This window comes from Podarcis melisellensis (assembly GCF_964234715.1).
Source record: "Podarcis melisellensis genome assembly, chromosome: 13".
NCBI lineage: Eukaryota > Metazoa > Chordata > Lepidosauria > Squamata > Lacertidae > Podarcis > Podarcis melisellensis.
The window spans coordinates 16,247,564-16,265,284 of record NC_138545.1 but is presented as its reverse complement, the minus strand read 5'-3'; the positions used below and the strand labels follow the sequence as shown (position 1 = coordinate 16,265,284).

Sequence of the window (17,721 nt, the reverse complement as noted above, 5' to 3'; positions counted from 1 at the left end):
CCTATGGAGGGTTGTAGCCTTTGCAGATGGAGCCCTCACGCTTCCCTGCTCCCAGCGGTCTGCTCTCAGCTACTTTAGCAGAGTGTGCACAGCGTAGAAACTGTTGCAGTGTGTGTGTAATAAATCAGGCTGCACGCACGGTGTCTTCCTTATCTTCTAAAAGTCTTTATTCGTGTAGAAAAACAACTCATAAATCTCCTCCTGGCGACAAAGCGCACATCTTGCTTCTCTCTCTGTTGCTGAACGGAACAACACTGAGTCACAGGAAACACTCCCTCAGTATACTAAACCACACCTCAGAATGTGAGACGTCACACAGAACTTCTTAACCCTGTAAGTTCTGATTCTCTCCACATACACAACATTATTAGAATTCAAGTCGATGGTAAATATACGGTTACTGGCAGGTTTAGTGATTAACGCGAGTCATTCACATTGTTTTTTCAATTTCAAGTTTGCTGCAAAAAAATCAAAGAACGTGAATTCACTGCATTGCCTCATTGAATAAAAGCATCTGTATAGTTTTTGGTTGCCATCTGAACAAGTTTACCCATGAATAAACATGCATATTAATTAATGATATCATTTTCAATGCATCAAAATTATATCATTTTCAATGCATTAAAATGAATATTCTCCTATTTTAAATGAAAATTCTCTAACATTCCAATTAATTGATAATATTCTTGAGAATATTCTCCAAAAGATTTTTCACTAGATTTTAACATCACTAAACCATTTTATACCATCATAAAGCATGGAAATTCCTCCTCCTCTTCCTAGAGGAAGCTATTTGCAGGACATTCTGCAGGCAGCACTTCCAGCTGGATGACCAGGGAAGAGCCATGGCTCAGTGGCAGAACACCTGCTTTGCATGCAGAAGGTCCCAGGTTCAGTGGCGTAGCGTGGGTTGTCAACACCCAGGGCAAGGCAAGTAATTTGCGCCCCCTAACCCGTGGATTTTAGCACTCGAGTGCGAGCGCCCCCCCCAATATGTTGCGCCCGGCCACCCTGCACCCCCACGCTACGCCACTGCTTCAGACCCCCAATAAAACATTTGCGAGGGCCAGTCCCCCAGTTGATGGGCATTGCCAATGTGATCAACTATGCGGGGCGGGGTTTACGTGCCTCCCCCCCCATATCATACTGTATTCACGTTGGCACCCCTGATGAACTCAGCGGGGCTTACTTCTGCCCCGCAAGCCTTTGCACCTCCATGTCTCCTTTCCTCTCTATATGTAAGAGGGTGAAGGTCAGGCTGGCAGCGCAAATAAGGGCCCCGCTGCTGAAGGCCTCGCCCGCCATGACCTCCTGGTCCACGGGCAGGGCAAGAAAGTGCCTTTTCCTTGGGGGGGGAGTCTTAAATTTCAAATTATTATTATTATTATTATTATTATTATTATTATTATTATTATTACTACGAATATCTAATGTGCGTGGTTTCTCTAGGGCCACGTTTATCATGTGGCTTGTCCTGGGTGAAAAGCTCTTTTTAAAAAATTAATTGCCAGCATGGGAAGGAGGCCCCATCTGGATTAAGAGCATAGCAGGAAGCAAAGGGTTAAACCTGCCCTAGCCCCTGCCATCATGCAATAGGAGAGTGTGTGCTGTCAGTCTGTGAAAGAAACAGCAGTCAAGTGACCACCCTCCCCTCTGTACCATGGCTCTGATCCCACTTGCCCACCTGTTTACTAAGCCACAAGTCCAAGGGAGGTTTATTTTTAAGAGCCGTTAAACATGAACAACTGCTGACTGCATCGCTCAGTCACTCATTTTAGGCTGAGGCCACATCGCCTCCCCTTACTTTCCGTTTCCTCTGCTGTTAGACTTCACACCTCCCAGGAAACAGTGCTTCAACTCTTGTCATATATGGACATCGCTGCAACTAAGAACAGAATGTAGCATCCCCCATAAGGTGTTTTTAAGCAAGAGAAAATACGCCTAGAGGCAACAGCGGCTGGTGCCCATTGTACCCATTGCAAGCAGAACCAACTCATTCCAGTTTTGCCTCCATCCTCTCCTCTGGTACAGTTCACCCTTGGTTCAATGCACCAGGTCACTTCCTCCCCGCTGCATTTCTCCTCCTGTTTGTGATCTTTTCTGCTCTCAAGATCTCTTATATCGATATCTCATTATAAGATTCCCCATCCATGGCCTCTCCCAAATGTGCTTCTCCTGAGGTGCCACCAAAGCTCAAGAGTCCTATATGGAACAGAGATATCTTCAGCACACACTCTCCTATTGCATGATGGCAGGGGCTAGGGCAGGTTTAACCCTTTGCTTCCTGCTATGCTCTTAATACAGATGGGGCCTCCTTCCCATGCTGGCAATTAATTTTTTAAAAAGAGCTTTTCACCCAGGACAAGCCACATGATAAACGTGGCTCTTTTACACCTTTGCCGCGGCTCCAGGGCGGATACTAGCGAGGGGAGGAGGCACATTGTGCGCCCCGACACTCCCCACTGTGGCGGGCGCTGTACTGGCTGTGACGTCGCATGGGGTGGTGCGTGTCCTGACGTCACCTTCCCGTCCGCTGTCAGATCGCAGCTCTGGAGATATATTTGTTTTAAATGTGGCAATTGTTTTGCGGCTCCCAGTTTTTTCTCTCTTCAGAAATGGGTCCAAGTGGCTCTTTTTGTCTTAAAGGTTGCAGACCCCTGCCCTAGAGAAACCACGCACATTAGATATTCATCATCATAATAATAATAATAATAATAATAATAATAATAATAATAATGGTTTGAAATTTAAGACTCCCCCCCGCCCAAGGAAAAGGCACTTTCTTGCCCTGCCCGTGGACCAGGAGGTCATGGCGGGCGAGGCCTTCAGCAGCGGGGCCCTTATTTGCGCTGCCAGCCTGACCTTCACCCTCTTACATATAGAGAGGAAAGGAGACGCGGAGGTGCAAAGGCTTGCGGGGCAGAAGTAAGTCCCGCTGAGTTCATCAGGGGTGCCAACGTGAATACAGTATGATATTTGGGGGAGGGGGAGGCACGTAAACCCCGCCCTGCATAGTTGATCACATTGGCAATGCCCATCAACTGGGGGACTGGCCCTCTCAAATGTTTTATTGGGGGCCTGAAGCAGTGGCGTAGCGTGGGGGTGCAGGGTGGCCGGGCGCAACATCTTGGGGGGGCGCTCGCACTCGAGTGCTAAAATCCACGGGTTAGGGGGCGCAAATTACTTACCTTGCCCCGGGTGCTGACAACCCACGCTACGCCACTGGCCCCAGGCAACAGTGAGTGTGTGATTTTTTTGGGGTGCAGGCTGTAGCCATGGACATGCTATGTGATCTGATCTGATGGTGAATTTGGGGTGACCCAATGCAAAAACCCTGAGGGTCCATGTGGATCTGTGCTTTGTCACCACATTTTAAGTGGTGCGGGAAGGAAAAACACTGAAGGGTCAAGGAGCATGCGTGGGGTGTGTGGAGAAGGAGCTTTTCAGCAAGCTGAGCCAGGGAGGAAGGAGGGAAAGAGAGCATGCTCGCTTTAAAGCAGCCAACTGGACAGGAGCCGCTTACACCCATGTAAGCAGCTCCTCTCCTCTCCGACTTTGCTCCTTTAAAGTGAGCGGGCTCTCCTTCTCTCCCTCCTCCCCGGCTCAGGTCGCGACTGGAGCAGGATCCCCCCGCCATCCATAGGCATTCGCTCCATAAAACACACAGACATTTCCACTTACTTTTTAGGAGGAAAAAAGTGCGTCTTATGAAGTGAAAAATACGGTACTTTACTGAGCAGGGAGAGGCTGTGAGCAGTCCAGAATTGGAGGCAGAAGTGGAGGCTGGAGAGGAGGTGGGCCAGGAGACAGATGGGAGGCAGGCTGCTGAAGAAGCCTGGGGAGTCTCTCCTTCCTGCTGCGACAAGCTCCCTTCCCCACTGGTCTCCCAGAACCAGAAGAGGTACAGTGGCCATGTGGTCAGTGGACTTGGGGGAAGAGGCTAGTTTCCTAAGTGTTCTCCTGGCACCTGCTTCTCAAAGCCTGTGAAGCTTCTGCCTGCCTTAGGGAGAGAGGCACATTACACTGATGGGTGCAAGAGCCTTCCCGTCCCCTTCTCAAAGCCCGCCTAACATTGGGAAGAAGGCAGCAGGGCTTCAGCATCCTTTCGGAGACCTGGTGCCCCTTCCCAAAGCCCAGGAAGCTTCTGCCTGGCTTAGGGAGGGAGGTGCTATACTCATGTATGCAACATCACAATGTTTTCACCCCACCCCCCAAATCGCCTTCACAAGCTGGTGCCTACACCATAACTGTTACCTACAGAAAATGTCACCTCGCGCCACTAAAGAGGTATGAAGAGAGCAAAGCAAATACAGATATGGCGACGGAGTCTCAGATTGCTTGGGAAGGACCCAGGGGGAAAGGAGCCTTAGGGAACTGCCTCATGGGGGCTAGATCTACCAGAATGAGTTGCTGTGCTCACTAGGCCTGCCTTCTTTCTTTGAATAAATAGTTGACTTCACTGACACCAGGTGACAGACGGTCAACAGTTTCCCACTTGTGACACATTTGTTTGTTTTTCCTTTCTGCTGCTTTCCAGGCAAAAGTGATTCCCAAGTCCACGTTGCACATTTTGTGGAAGGGGGGATGAGTCTAGAGAAGCCAGACAGAGTGGGGCTGTATCATGTTGTGTTGGAAAACCCAAACTTCTCTCCCCGTGGAGCCATTTTGAGAACGTCATGGTCATTTTTTAAGCGAAAGATAAAGGTCCACACTGTGGCACTGCTCTATCAAATGCTTCAATTCAGCTCACCAAAATTCCACCTGTATCTCCTACCCAATGACTCTTCTCTGAGAAAGGTAATCAGGATTCTCCAACTCTGATTGGTATTCTAGGTGGCCTGGATCATTTGCCTGACCATAGTAAGCCTGACAGAGTAGCTATGCAAAATTATGCAGCAGAGTGTGACATGGTTCATGAACTGTATCTCCCGTTGTTGGGCTTGAGCTAATTTACCAAACAGCTAGCCAACATCAACTTGCTGCTGGAGAGAAGATTAGCAGTTGCTCTCCAACTGAGTTATTTTGGTTGCCACCAGTAGTGGTTTTTAAAAGTGAGCTTTCCAACAGTGTAAGAAACCAGCCTGACGTCAATGGTTCCAGAGTTTAAGCACTGTCACTCTAACATGTATTTATTTCTTGCAAATCCGAATAGGTATTACAGTATGTGCCATTTGTAACAGGGCCAGTTTCGCATATCAGTGCCCTTTTCTGAGCTTTCCGCAGCTCTACAATATTCTTTTCTTTACTATAACCCTTAGTCAATCATGTCTCTCCCCACTGTGGCTTCTTTCTTGGCTTTCCCCAGGATCCCAGACTGGCCCCATAGTGCAGTCACCTGTAATTTTTCATTTGCTGGGGAACCTCCTTTCCAAATGCCCTGCTTGGTTCCATAGACAGCATGGTTAGTCAATCGTGCGAACAAAATATGTTTATTCTATAGTTCTAAGTACACTCAGCCTTCTCTGAAATCAGTGGCACTACCTTCAAAGTAAATGCATTTAGTGATGTGCAAATTCGTTTAGTAGTTATAAGCTTTCTGCAATAACATTTTTTCTGGTGTGCAAGGCTGGCACATGAGAGAAACTGCTCCCCATGCAGTCTGAAAATTGCCTGTCCATATTTTGGTTTCTGATGAGATTTAGTTTTCTTTATATTGAATGTGGAGAATCTGTGTCTCTGCAGATGCTCTTGGACTACAAAACCCATCGTTCCTGACCCACACTGGCTGTGGCTGATAGGAATCCAATGACATCTGGAAGGTAGCAGCTTCCCCATGCTGCAACAAAGCCAAGAAACGGGTAGGGATCCAGTATTCCAGAAGTTGGTTACCTTTCTTGCATATCTCAAAAGTGACCTTTGCCTTTCCTAGGCGGTTCATGAGCATGAAGCACAATGCCCTTCACGAAGAATAGACAAACCCCCCTGGACTCTGAGGCCTCTGACGATTGGCTGCCACTTCTTTGTGGAGACAAATGATGTCAGAGTCTGTCCCAAGGTGAGACACAAAGATGATGAAAGGCTTTGCTAGGGCAGTCATGGCTGTGAAGTATGAGAACAGGGGAACTCCACCAGGATCCCTCATCACGCTTTAATTTGACTCCCTTGGACTGGTCGATTGGGCTAAGCCTTGTTTGCACATAAGGAGGTTTCATGCTTCCCCACAGGAAGTGGAGTTTCAATACCTGGATGCTGACAAGCTGCAGCAGTATGTGGAACTGTCTGCTCAGCAAATGCAAGACATGTTCAACTTCATTGTGATGGAGAAGCGCAAGAATGAACTCATTTGGGAGGCCTTTGTGACACAAGGTGAGTTTTGATGAAGATCAGAAGGTTGGACCATAATTTGGGAGGCAGAGTGATAAAGGACATCCCAGTCACATTCCCTCTTTGACTGCCTCTTTCCTGTTCTCTTTCAGAAGAGTTAAAGTCCCCTGAGATGACGTCTTCTCCTTCAAGCTCAGAGCAAGGTCTGCAGATTTTAATTACTTACTTCCTCGTAGTTAAATCCCACCTTCCTCCCAATGGCAGCACAGAGTGGCTGGTGATACAGTACCATAGATAAGTCACTTTTGTAATGTTAGGGAATCGCCTTCCGGTGCAGGTTCCCCATTGCTTTATAGTCTCCTTTGGTGCCAGATGAAGGTCTTTCAATGCAGCTAAATTTTGTAGAAACAGCTTTGGCTTGGATTCAGCACACCCAGTGTGCTAACAGAATCTAGTGCAAATGCTCATGATACTGCAATTGGGCTTTTCTCCCTTCACATGCCACTACCCTAAAATGCACTTTGGAAGATCAAGGAGAACCCCCAGAATAGCCGGAAAGGGTGCGGGGTGTGTACTTGGTTGTTGGGGAGGGATAGCTCTGTCTGGCAAGAGGGTGACATTTAATTTCTCCCTGTATGTTTTACAGCCTGGACTTCTCAGTTTTCAGCTGAATGTCAATTGTTAAATTGTCACTTTTAAATTGGTTTAATTGGTTTTCTAACTGCATGTTAATGTGTGTGTTTGTTGCTTTGCTTTTCCTTGTGAGCCAGCTGGAGAATTTGTGTCATGAAGTGGCAATATAAGGTAAAATCTACATAGATATAAAAAACACTGTGAAAATGCTTTTTTAAAAACGTTTTGAAATCTACATTGAATTTTCCATAGCTCTCTTTCACCATCTAGTGTCACATTTATATATTGCACTTAACAACACTCATAAAATGTTTTATTTGCAGCTGTATAGGAGTGCTGAGTGCAAGGTATAAATAAGTAACATTTGTAGCACAAAGTCCTTAAAAGGGGCCTTATTCCAGGGCACAGGCCTTGTGGGTAAAGTTTTCATGGATTTAAAAGCTGGGTAGTCAGTGGTATGAACTCTCCCCGCAGAAGAAAGGAAAGCTCATGGCACTATTAAGAACAATTGATTCTTCTTGGGTTTTAAAATGAGAGAAGATAGAAATGAGTATGACATGATTAATAAGACATGATTAGAGATGTGAGACTTCAGATAAAAATGAATGAAGTATTTATTATGTGAGGTGTGAGTGCATTCAGACTCCTATCAAGATGGGGCATCATTCTGGTGAGAATGGGGAATGTGCTATATTCCCCAGATATGCATGACCCCCTGAACCAGAGAACCCTTTCCTTAACTACTATTCACAAAGGTTTATCGTCTATTCATAATTCCAGTACTGGGGACAGAGAGTTCCTTAAGAAATGCATTTCATAGAATATTAGGACTGTCTTATTTGATTAGTCATAGTTTCGGCCAGGAAACCTCTGCCATGATAGATTGGGAGTCAACAGCCAGCACAGCCAGCCATAGTTGGCTTGCATCCCCACACCATACTTTTTTTAAAAAGCCCTCTTACACCATTTCAACAGTGGTGTGGAATCCTGGGAACTGTAATTTGTTAAGCATCTCCTAACAACTCCCAACACCCTCACTATCACTCCACACAGCATCAATCACATTTTTCTAAGTAGAGGGTTTGCTTCTATGCCAGGCACACTTTTTCTGGGATTTTTCTTAAAAAGAAATAATTCAGTCCAGCCCAGAAATTGTCAAGACAGCAACCTTGCAAATTGAACACACTGGGAATGCTACGACTTTCCTGGCTTTCTTTCCCTGTTCCCATTTGCTTGTTGGTAGTGAACTCAACACACTTGTTCATGATGCAAAATGCTGGAGAGATTTGAAAATCCTGGGTTCATGTCCAGTGATTATGATTTTCCCATAGTCCCTGCAAGTTTCATAAACACACCTTCTCTCTCGTTTTTCCAGGTGCTTGTTGCTGCACTCTGTCCCATGCTGCATCAGGACACAGTGTGGAAAGCAGGTAGGGCTTAACTGTTCCTCATGAAAGGCCAGTCCTGCTATTAGGGACAATGAAGCAGCTGCCACAGACAGGCAGCAGATATTGAAGGGGTGGTGCTGTTTATGCTTTGGCTGCACTGCAATCTCTGGAGGGGCAGAAACATACAAACATGCAAATTTAACAGAAGCTAAATTGGGTCACTCTACCTATCAGTTGCATAGAAGGTTCCCTCCAGGGAAGAGAGACACGGCTGCTTTTTCTTATTCCATGGCCAAGAGATTATAAGCCTAGCCTGTTGCACAATTTGGAATGGGGCAGCGGAAGAGGGGGAGACATAATTTTTTCAGATAGAGCCAGCTAATCTTTTTGGCCTGAGGATGGTCAGATACCTCTTTGAGGGTCACAGGCCACTGGTGGGCATGGCCAATGTATGTGCACACAACACACAGAGATCACACACACAAATACTGCACATGCATTGCACAGAAGCACACCTATGGAGCATGCAGGCTCACCAGGCATAAGGCACACACCTCAGACACTCAGTGTCACATAAATCTCCACTTTACACATGCACAATCAAACACTTCCTCGTACAAAACCCTACACTGAGGTCCAAGGCTGAGGGCCTTCTAGCGGTTCCCTCCCTGTGAGAAATGAGTTTCACAGGGAAGCAGGCAGAGTGCCCTCTCGGTAGTGGCGCCCGCCCTGTGGAATGCCCTCCCATCAGATGTCAAGGAAATAAAGAACTATCTGACTTTTAGAAGACATCTGAAAGCAGCTCTGTTTAGGGAAATTTTTACGGTTTGAATTTTTATTTTGTTCTTAGTGTTCTGTTGGGAGCTGCCTAGAGTGGCTGGGGAAACCTGGGGAGGGGTATAAATAAATAAATAAATAAATAAATAAATAAATAAATAAATAATAATAATACTCAGTGTGAAATCAGGATGCCAAAATGATGGATTTGCCCCTATTATACCCCAGGGATTACTGCACACTTTGCAGAACGAAAGCTCCTGCTGGAACCATCTCTTCAGGAGGTCCGTTTTTGAACTGAGTCTTTATTTTGGCAGCAGCTGCCCTTTGGAACTCACTGCTGTTACGCATCAGTTAAGCACTGTCTCCATGCTCTTTTTGAAGACCTTGTTTTTTCAACTGGTGGAGATCTTTATCCCCCGGTCGGCAGCAGTATTGGAACTGGAATGGTTTTATATATTATAAAGTAGATTCAGCAGTTTCATAGGAAGCAGTTCATTAACTGAAATGGAATGAAACACGCTCTCTCAAACAGCACACAGGACACCCTGAAGTGGACAGATGTTGCCTTTTAACCTTTAAGAGCAGGAGGAGGTTTAGCTATGATCTCAGCATTGTGATGCTTGGTCCACATGGCTGATCAAAGATGACTCTCTAAACTTTAGGACAGCCTTTCTCAGCCTGTGGGTCCCCAGATGTTGTTGAACTACAATTCCCATCACCCCTAGCTAGCAAGGCCAGAGCTCAGGGATGATGAGAGTTGTAGTCCAACAACATCTGGGGACCCACAGGTTGAGAATCGCTACTTTAGGAGCATGTCAGGCCACACCTATTCTCTGCCTGCTCCCTCATTGCCAATTCCAGTTATGGAAGTTGGTGGCACTTTCAGATGGTGTGGCTCCTTCCCAACTCCCTTTGCTGATCTTCTCTATTTTTGTGCCTGTTTTTCCCTGCCTCTGGGGGTGACAATGCAGAGCGATGAAGAAGACCATCAGAGACCACCTGGTGTTCACCCTGGAGAACCTGAGGGAGGATGATCTCAACAGGTTCAAGTTCAAGCTCAGTGAGCTCCCCATTGCAGAGCACTTTGACAACATACCCCAAGGGCCACTGGAGAAAGCGAATGCCATGGAACTGAGCCGACTCCTGCTGGGTTTCTACATGGAGGATTATGCTGTGCAGGTGACAGTTGATGTGCTCAATGCCATCAACTGCAGGGATGAGGCAGAGAGGCTCCTCAGCATCACCAGGAAGAGGTAAGAAAGAAGGAGGGCCATCTCATGGAACTCGCTGGGAGGGAAGGCAAATGGAGGGCCAGTCGCCCCTGATGCCCCACCCACTGTAAGGTGGGGGTGATTGATTCTGGACATCTCTTCATGGGGGCGAAAGGAGGAAAGCCTTATATCAAGGCCAGCCAATCTAGTGCCCTTCAGCTCTTCATTTATTTTACTTACTTAACAGAATTTGCATACCTTTTAGCTGTAAACACCTCTAAGCAGTTTGTATTTTTATATATATACAGTGAGGGGGGAAAGTATTTGATCCCCTGCTAAATTTGCCTGTTTGCCCTCTGACAAAGAAATTACCAGTCCATAATTTTAATGGTAGGTTTATTGTAGCTGTGAGAGACAGAATAACAACAGGGAAACCCCCAGAAACCCAGAAGACAAAAGTCAGAGATTGATGTGCATTATAATGAGTGAAATAAGTATTTGATCCCATTGCAAAAGATGACTTAGTACTTGGTGGCAAAACCCTTGTTGGCAATTAGAGAGGTCAGACGTTTCTTGTAGGTGGCCACCAGGTTTGCACACATCTCAGGAGGTATTTTGTCCCACTCCTCTTTGCAGATCCTCTCCAAGTCAGCAAAATTTCAAGGCTGATGTGTAGCTACTTGAACCTTCAGCTCCCTCCATAGATTTTCGATGGGATTAAGGTCTGGAGACTGGCTAGGCCACTTGCTGTGAATCCTCCCTTTCTTCTCCTGGCAGTACCATATTTAAGTGTTACACTTCCAGGTACTGCACCATTAAATCTCAAAAGAAAGGCTTGGACAACAGCCCGGATTGGAGTGATTTTTTTTAAAAAAATATTTTTATTAGATACTTTTATTTTGCTTTAAACAAATACATATAAATATAGACAACCAAAATTACAAAAGAAAATTCCTTAATAATAATAATGAAAAAACTACAAAAAATATCAAAGTACATGGCACAGAACATAAGCAACTATGGGAAAGAAAAAAGAAAAGAAAAAAGAAGAATGGGGGGGGGGGAGAGAAAAAGGAAGATGAGCCAAAACAGGAAAGCTCATCTATTGTACACTTCCGTCAAGCTCACAATAGATCATTATTCTTATCAATTCTCTCTATCTGCATTCCAAAGGAATCCCTCATCTTGGTATCAGGGAACATTTCTCTATGCGGTATCATTCTAAACATAACCAGGTCTTTCTTGTTGAGCCCTTGTCCCCTAAATAATTATTTAAACATTCCCATTCTTGTTTCACCAATTTTTAAGGTTTATCTCGTATTGCATCTGTTAGCTTTGCGAGCTCCAAGTACTCGCACAATTTAACTACCCATTCCTCTTTAGTGGGTGTATTTTTATCTTTCCAGTGTTTTGCCACTATAACCCTTGCTGCTGACGTTGCATACATAAATAGCTTGGTTTTATTTTGGGGAATATTATCTGAAACCATTCCTAGTAAAAATTCTTCCGGTTTCTTGCTAAATGTAGTTTTTATCAATCTCTTTATCGCTTCATAAATCATATTCCAAAATCTTTGTATCTCTAGACAGGACCACCACATATGGTAGTATGTTCCTATCTGTTCCTTACATCTCCAGCACTTGTTATTGTTTGATTTATTTATTTTTGCAAGTTTTACAGGGGTCAGGTACCACCTATAGTACATTTTTATAAGATTTTCCCTTATAAGGAAACAAGCCGTGAATTATATATTTTTAGTCCATAATTCATTCCAAATGTTGGCTTTGATTGTATGTCCCAGGTCCCTCTCCCATTTTACTGTAATTTCTTTGATATCCTCCTCCGTTCTTAGCCAATTCAAAAGTAGTTTGTACATTTTTGCAAGTGTCTTTTGATTATTATATAAAATATCCTTCTCCAGATTGGAGTGATTGAACAACTTGGGAGTTGCTGCGTCGTTAAACTTCAAATGATAAACTTGGACAACAGCCTGGATTGGAAGATTGAAATGAAGTCAGGAAAAGCTGTGGTGGTAAATAGACAGTTGGAAAAAAATATTCAGAAATAAAGCTGTATTCAATGGATGAAAGGATATATGATTTTTTGACATGATTGAGAATCGCATAGCCTGGGCTGTAAAGTGTTAAGATCAGAATGTGGAAATTAGGAAAAGAACAAGAAGAGACAGGAACGAAGATTTTGAGATATTCTTCAGAAGTCCAGACTATGGGGAGCCCAGAAAAATTAATAATTAGCAATTTGGACTGCAAATTGGTCTTTTTTATTTTAGTTTATTGTTTTTAATTGGATAATGATGTGGATATGTTGATTGGCTGTTTTTATTGGAAAATCAATAAAAATGATTTTTTAAAAAGTGTTACGCTTCCATATAAACTTATTAATTCTCTCCCTCTCTCTCCTAGGAACTAGCCGTTCTTTGTTAAAACCTCTGCGTTTTATCAGCCCTCCTCAGGGAACAATGGTGATCCCTTTCCTGCTTTATCTGATCCTGACAATCTCCAAAAATATCTGGAAGTCAAATTGTTTGATCTCAGCCCAGCCATGGCTGCCACCCAGAATCCTCTACAACACTTCAGTACTATAAACATTTGCCAGTTTTATAATGCATTGGCTTCCCCCAGAGAATCCTGGGAATTGTAGTCTAGTTAGCTGCTAACAATTATCTCCCTAAAAAACCCCAAACTTCCAATGAAACTACAGTTTCCAGCTGTCCAGGAAAATGCATACTGATAGAAGAGTTTCAGCTTTGGCTGACCTCTTGCACTCCAGACGTTCCAAACTACAACTCCCATCAGCCCCAGCCAGCGTGTTGCATCAGTGCCACTTTTCATCAAGGGGCACTGGAAGCAGCTGGTCCAATGGACTGCATTGGTGGGAGTGGTGTTTACTATCAGGAAATGCAGATGCAAGCATTGTACAATCAGTTTGGGATCTGGTCCTGATTAGGCGCAACCGAGACCCAATATGAACCAATCAGGACCCTGGATCTGAATCACAACCTAGATATTTGAATCATCAGTATTCTCATTCACTCAGAATGAGGGAACCAAAATGGCCATAACTTATTGTTTTTTCCCATAGGTGCATGTAATTTGGACAAATGGTAGTCCCTCCAGAGGGAATTAACTGCCAAATTTCAGAAAGTTAGCTCATGGGATGGTTTGTTTTTTGTTTGTTTTGTTAACAACATTTAAAATTTGCTGTTTTTCTAAAGAAAAATCAGCCCTGCAAATTCTCACACTCTTTTTGGACCTGATCCTGTTTGGCTATGTGCTGGTGCTAAGCTGTACAGTTTAAAGACTCGCTCTATGTGTTAAGTATGTGTTATACCTAAAGGAGCATCTCCACCCCCATCGCTCAGCCCAAACACTGAGATCCAGCTCTGAGGGCCTTCTGGTAGTTCCCTCCCTACGAGAAGTGAGGTTGCAGGGAACCAGGCAGAGGGCCTTTTCGGTAGTGGCACCCGTCCTGTGGAATGCCCTTCTATCAGATGTCAAGGAAATAAACAACTATCTGACTTTTAGAAGATATCTGAAGGCATATAGGGAGGTTTTTAATGTTTGATGTTTTATTATGCTTTTAATTCTGTTGGGAAACCCAGCCAGATGGGCAGGATATAAATATATTATTATTATTATTATTTAAGTACTTCCTAAAAACGACTCAGTAAGACAAAGAGAAAGGCAGTGTGTGTGCTATAACTGGCAGTCCTATAACTGGCAGTCCTGGTTATAGCATTCTTCTAGAGGACTTTTGCAGTAGATATCCAGGCCTGCCTTCCACACTAAAATTCTCTTGTGTATGGTAAGCAAAGCGCCTCATTCAAGGAAGCCGATGGATGCAGCACAATGTATGGTTATGAGTTTGCTGAGGGGGGCGGTCAGACTCCCCTAAATCTCTGAATTCCGAAAAGGGTTAGCATTTAAGCAACCCCCTAAATCCCTGGATCTAGCAAGTGTTGGAAATAACACAAGACAGCTTACTCATGAGGCAGCCTGATAATGGTCGAGTCATAAGCAAACAAAGGCAGGGTGATGACAATCAAGAAAGCCACCAACCAGGCAAAGAATCTTCTGGATGCAGCCCACCCTGAGCCAGAGGGAGTTAGATGAACAAAGGCCATAGGTTTGCCTGATGTGGACGGGGGGGGGGGGGAATCCTCTGGGTCTATTGGAATGTAATGCTTTGAACAGTAGGCTCAGGCTGTATATATGTGTAAATAAACCAAATATAATAAAGACACCACAGTCTCCTCTGTGCCTCATGGATTGAGCCCCGCTTTGGGTGAAAGCTTCCTGCATTGCAGGGAGTTGGACTAGAGGATCATTGTGGTCCCTTCCAACTCTACAAGTCTATGATTTTCTGACTCCTACATGGAAAAGTCTAAAAGTGTCCATGGAACGCTGAGAGGTCATTTGATAAAACACTCATCGAGAGAGCAGGTGGTACATTAATTGTCGTTTAATAAAGTGAGTGAACTTTGAGCAGCAGGGGAAAATAGATTAGTATTGTAGGTTGGTTATCGTAATGGGGGGAGAGGGAAAGCAGGAAAGCAGGGTGTGAAATGGAGTAGGAAAACAGAGGGAGAAGAAAGAAAGCAGGAAATCAAGGGGGACGAAATGGAGAAGGAAAATGGTGGGCGAGGAGGGACAGCTTTCCTGCATTCCTGAAGAAACTGTCCCAGGGAGTAGGAGGCGACAGCGCCACAAGCAAGGGGGCAGGGAGTGGGCACAGCACCAGATACAAATAGGCCACCCTTTCCAGAGTGGTGCTTGAGGCAGCTGCCTCAGACAGACTGGGGAGAGCGCCGGCCCAGAGAACTCGCTCAAAATGCTCAAAATTCCAAAAAGGCAAGTTAAAAAGGAAAGGTGAGGGGGAGAGCTTGTTGCTAGTTCCTGGAATATGTAGAAGTGACAAAGCAGGTTCAAATCAGGCCTGGCAATATATAGGTGTGGCGTTTGCCCTCCTAGATGTGTGACATCATCCTGGGTTCATAGGGAAAGGGTTAACTAATTGTAAAATGACTAACCAAGGGGAACCCAAGGGGCAGAGTTAACTGTATAAGGTTTAAGCACAGAGGGGTTTTTTTTAGGAGTTAGAGTTGTTGAGAAGACAGTCTGGAGTTAGAAGAGACAGAGAAGATAAGTCTGTGGGTTGGGCTAGCCTGGTGTGAGAGAGGGAGAGAATTTGTTAAGAGGAGTCAGTCAAACAGTTGAGATAATCAGTCAGAAGGTATTAGGAAGGTATAGGCCGGTAAAGAAACTAAAGTTAACATACCGACAGGAATATTATCTGAGAAACCATAAACTTGTAAATGTTTGTAAAATAAACTTGTTTTGTTTTTGTTTTTTTTGTTCACTTTTAATAACTGACTGGACTCAGTGTTTTACCAGAGAGTAACTGGTTGGTGGCAGTGGGGAAGCGAGCACAGTGGTGGCCGTTAAACGTCCCGGGACCCTGTGTGGTTGCCACAAAAGGTCATGGTTAGTTTGATTCAGGGTTCTGCTTTCTTTGTCCTTACAACAGTCAAGTGAGAAAAGAGATAATGGTTAATTTAGAGGTTTACAAAAGGACATAAAATAACATTAGAAGAGTTTGCTGGATCAGGCCAATGGCCCATATACTCCAGCATCCTGCTCTCGCAGTGGCCGAACAGTTGCCTGTCAGGAACCAGCAAGCAGGATTTGAGCACGAGGGCTCACAACTCCTCCCTCCTGTGGTTTCCTGCAACTGGTATTCAGAATCATTGCTGCCTCCAACTGGAGACAGAGGGTGGCCATTGTGGCTAGCAGCCAACAACAGCCCCTGGTCCACTAATTTGTCTAACCCTCTTTTAAAGGCATCCAGGTTGGTAGCCAGCACTGCCTCTTGTGGGAGCAAGTTCCATCGTTTAACTCTGCGTTGCATGGAGAAGTAATTTCATTTTTCAGTCCTGAATCTTCCACACTCACCTTCATTGGATGCTACCAGGTTCTCGTGATACGAGAGAGGGAGAAAAACATTACTCCAACCACTGTCTCCATGCCGTATGAACTTCAATCATGTCAGCTCTGACTCGCCCTTTCCCTGAACTAAAAAGTCCCAAATGTTGCAACCTGTCTTCACAGCACAGTCACTCCACCCCCCTTGATCTTACATTGTAGGAGGATGTGAAGCTGCTCTTTGAACCTCAGTTTCATGCCTATCAATCCAGATCATAAAGTTTGCTGATAGCATGTTATTGTAAACAGAGCCAGATCCATTGCAAGATTAAGCATTGAAGAACTGCATGTTATGGGCAGTGATCTCTTCTTTGTAGGGTGGCACTGTGGTCTGAACCATTGAGTCTCTTGGGCTTGCGATCCAAGTGAGCTCCCATTGCCCTGTCCCAGCTTCTGTCAATTGAGCAGTTCGAAAGCACACCAGTGCAAGTAGATAAATAGGTACCACTGTGATGGGAAGGTAGACAGCATTTCTGTGCGCTCTGGCTTCCATCACAGTGTTCCATTGCGCCAGAAGCGGTTTAGTCATCATCATCATCAAACCTTTTATTGGCATCACATACAACATCCAAAACAAATCAATACAGAATTACCACTTCCCCATGGCCACATGACCCGGAAAGCTGTCTGCGGACAAACGCCAGCTCCTTTGGCCTGAAGCAATATGAGCGCCACAACCCCATAGTCACCTTTGAATGAACTTAACCGTCCAAGGATTAATTAACCTTTTATCTTCACCTGTAGGCAGGAAGGTGGAGAAAGAACTGACATGGATGAATCCATATATGACCTTTGGGTTTGTGGGTTCCTGAAGAGATCCATCTTGTCTCTGATGCAGCTTAACATTTGCATGAAACTGCTGGAAGAGTTTTGTCTGGAAATTTGTCATGTGGTTTCATGGAGCCAGTTCCTGGGGTGGGGAGCTCCCTCATTTGGAGGTCTTCAGGCAGAGTCTTGACAGCCACCTGCTGAACATGCTGTATGGCTAGATTTCCTGCATCAGGCCAGATGGCGTACAAAACTCCCTCCAGCTCTGTAGGATGCTGTGGATACTCCTCTCTCCCCTCCTCACATTATTTCAGGGAGGATGTGAAGGTCCTGCATTCTTGGCTGTCAGCAGACAGGATGTGGGTGCAGAAATGGAATATGAATTACAGTGGTACCTCGGGTTACATACTGCAGGTTACATTCGCTTCAGGTTACAAACTTCGCTAACCCAGAAATAGTACCTCAGGTTAAGAACTTTGCTTCAGGATGAGAACAGAAATCGTGCTCCGGCGGTGCGGCGGCAGCGGGAGGCCCCATTAGCTAAAGTGGTGCTTCAGGTTAAGAACAGTTTCAGGTTAAGAACGGACCTCCGGAAGGAATTAAGTACTTAACCCGAGGTACCACTGTACTGGCAAAAGTGGGTCCGTTACCTGTTGCAACCCTTTCATATGCAAC

General features: G+C 44.9%; 1 protein-coding gene across 3 annotated transcripts in view; it reads left to right on the top strand.

Annotated features, from left to right (window-relative positions):
• The window catches only part of LOC309353961 (uncharacterized protein), a 122,191-nt gene extending 107,746 nt beyond the window's left edge, over positions 1–14,445 (top strand). Inside the window, exons 7-13 of one of the 3 annotated variants that reach the window (XM_081883615.1) lie at positions 4,538–4,797; positions 5,870–5,995; positions 6,165–6,306; positions 6,417–6,467; positions 8,273–8,327; positions 10,037–10,318; positions 12,198–12,621. In XM_081883615.1, coding sequence (XP_081739741.1) covers positions 4,538–4,797; positions 5,870–5,995; positions 6,165–6,306; positions 6,417–6,467; positions 8,273–8,327; positions 10,037–10,318; positions 12,198–12,207 — 926 coding nt within the window. In that variant the 3' untranslated portion in view covers positions 12,208–12,621. Of the gene's footprint in view, positions 1–4,537; positions 4,798–5,869; positions 5,996–6,164; positions 6,307–6,330; positions 6,468–8,272; positions 8,328–10,036; positions 10,319–12,197; positions 12,622–12,699 lie in introns of those variants that run through there. The other 2 variants (XM_081883614.1, XM_081883610.1) reach the window with 2 other exon arrangements.
• Positions 14,446–17,721: the final 3,276 nt, after the last annotated feature.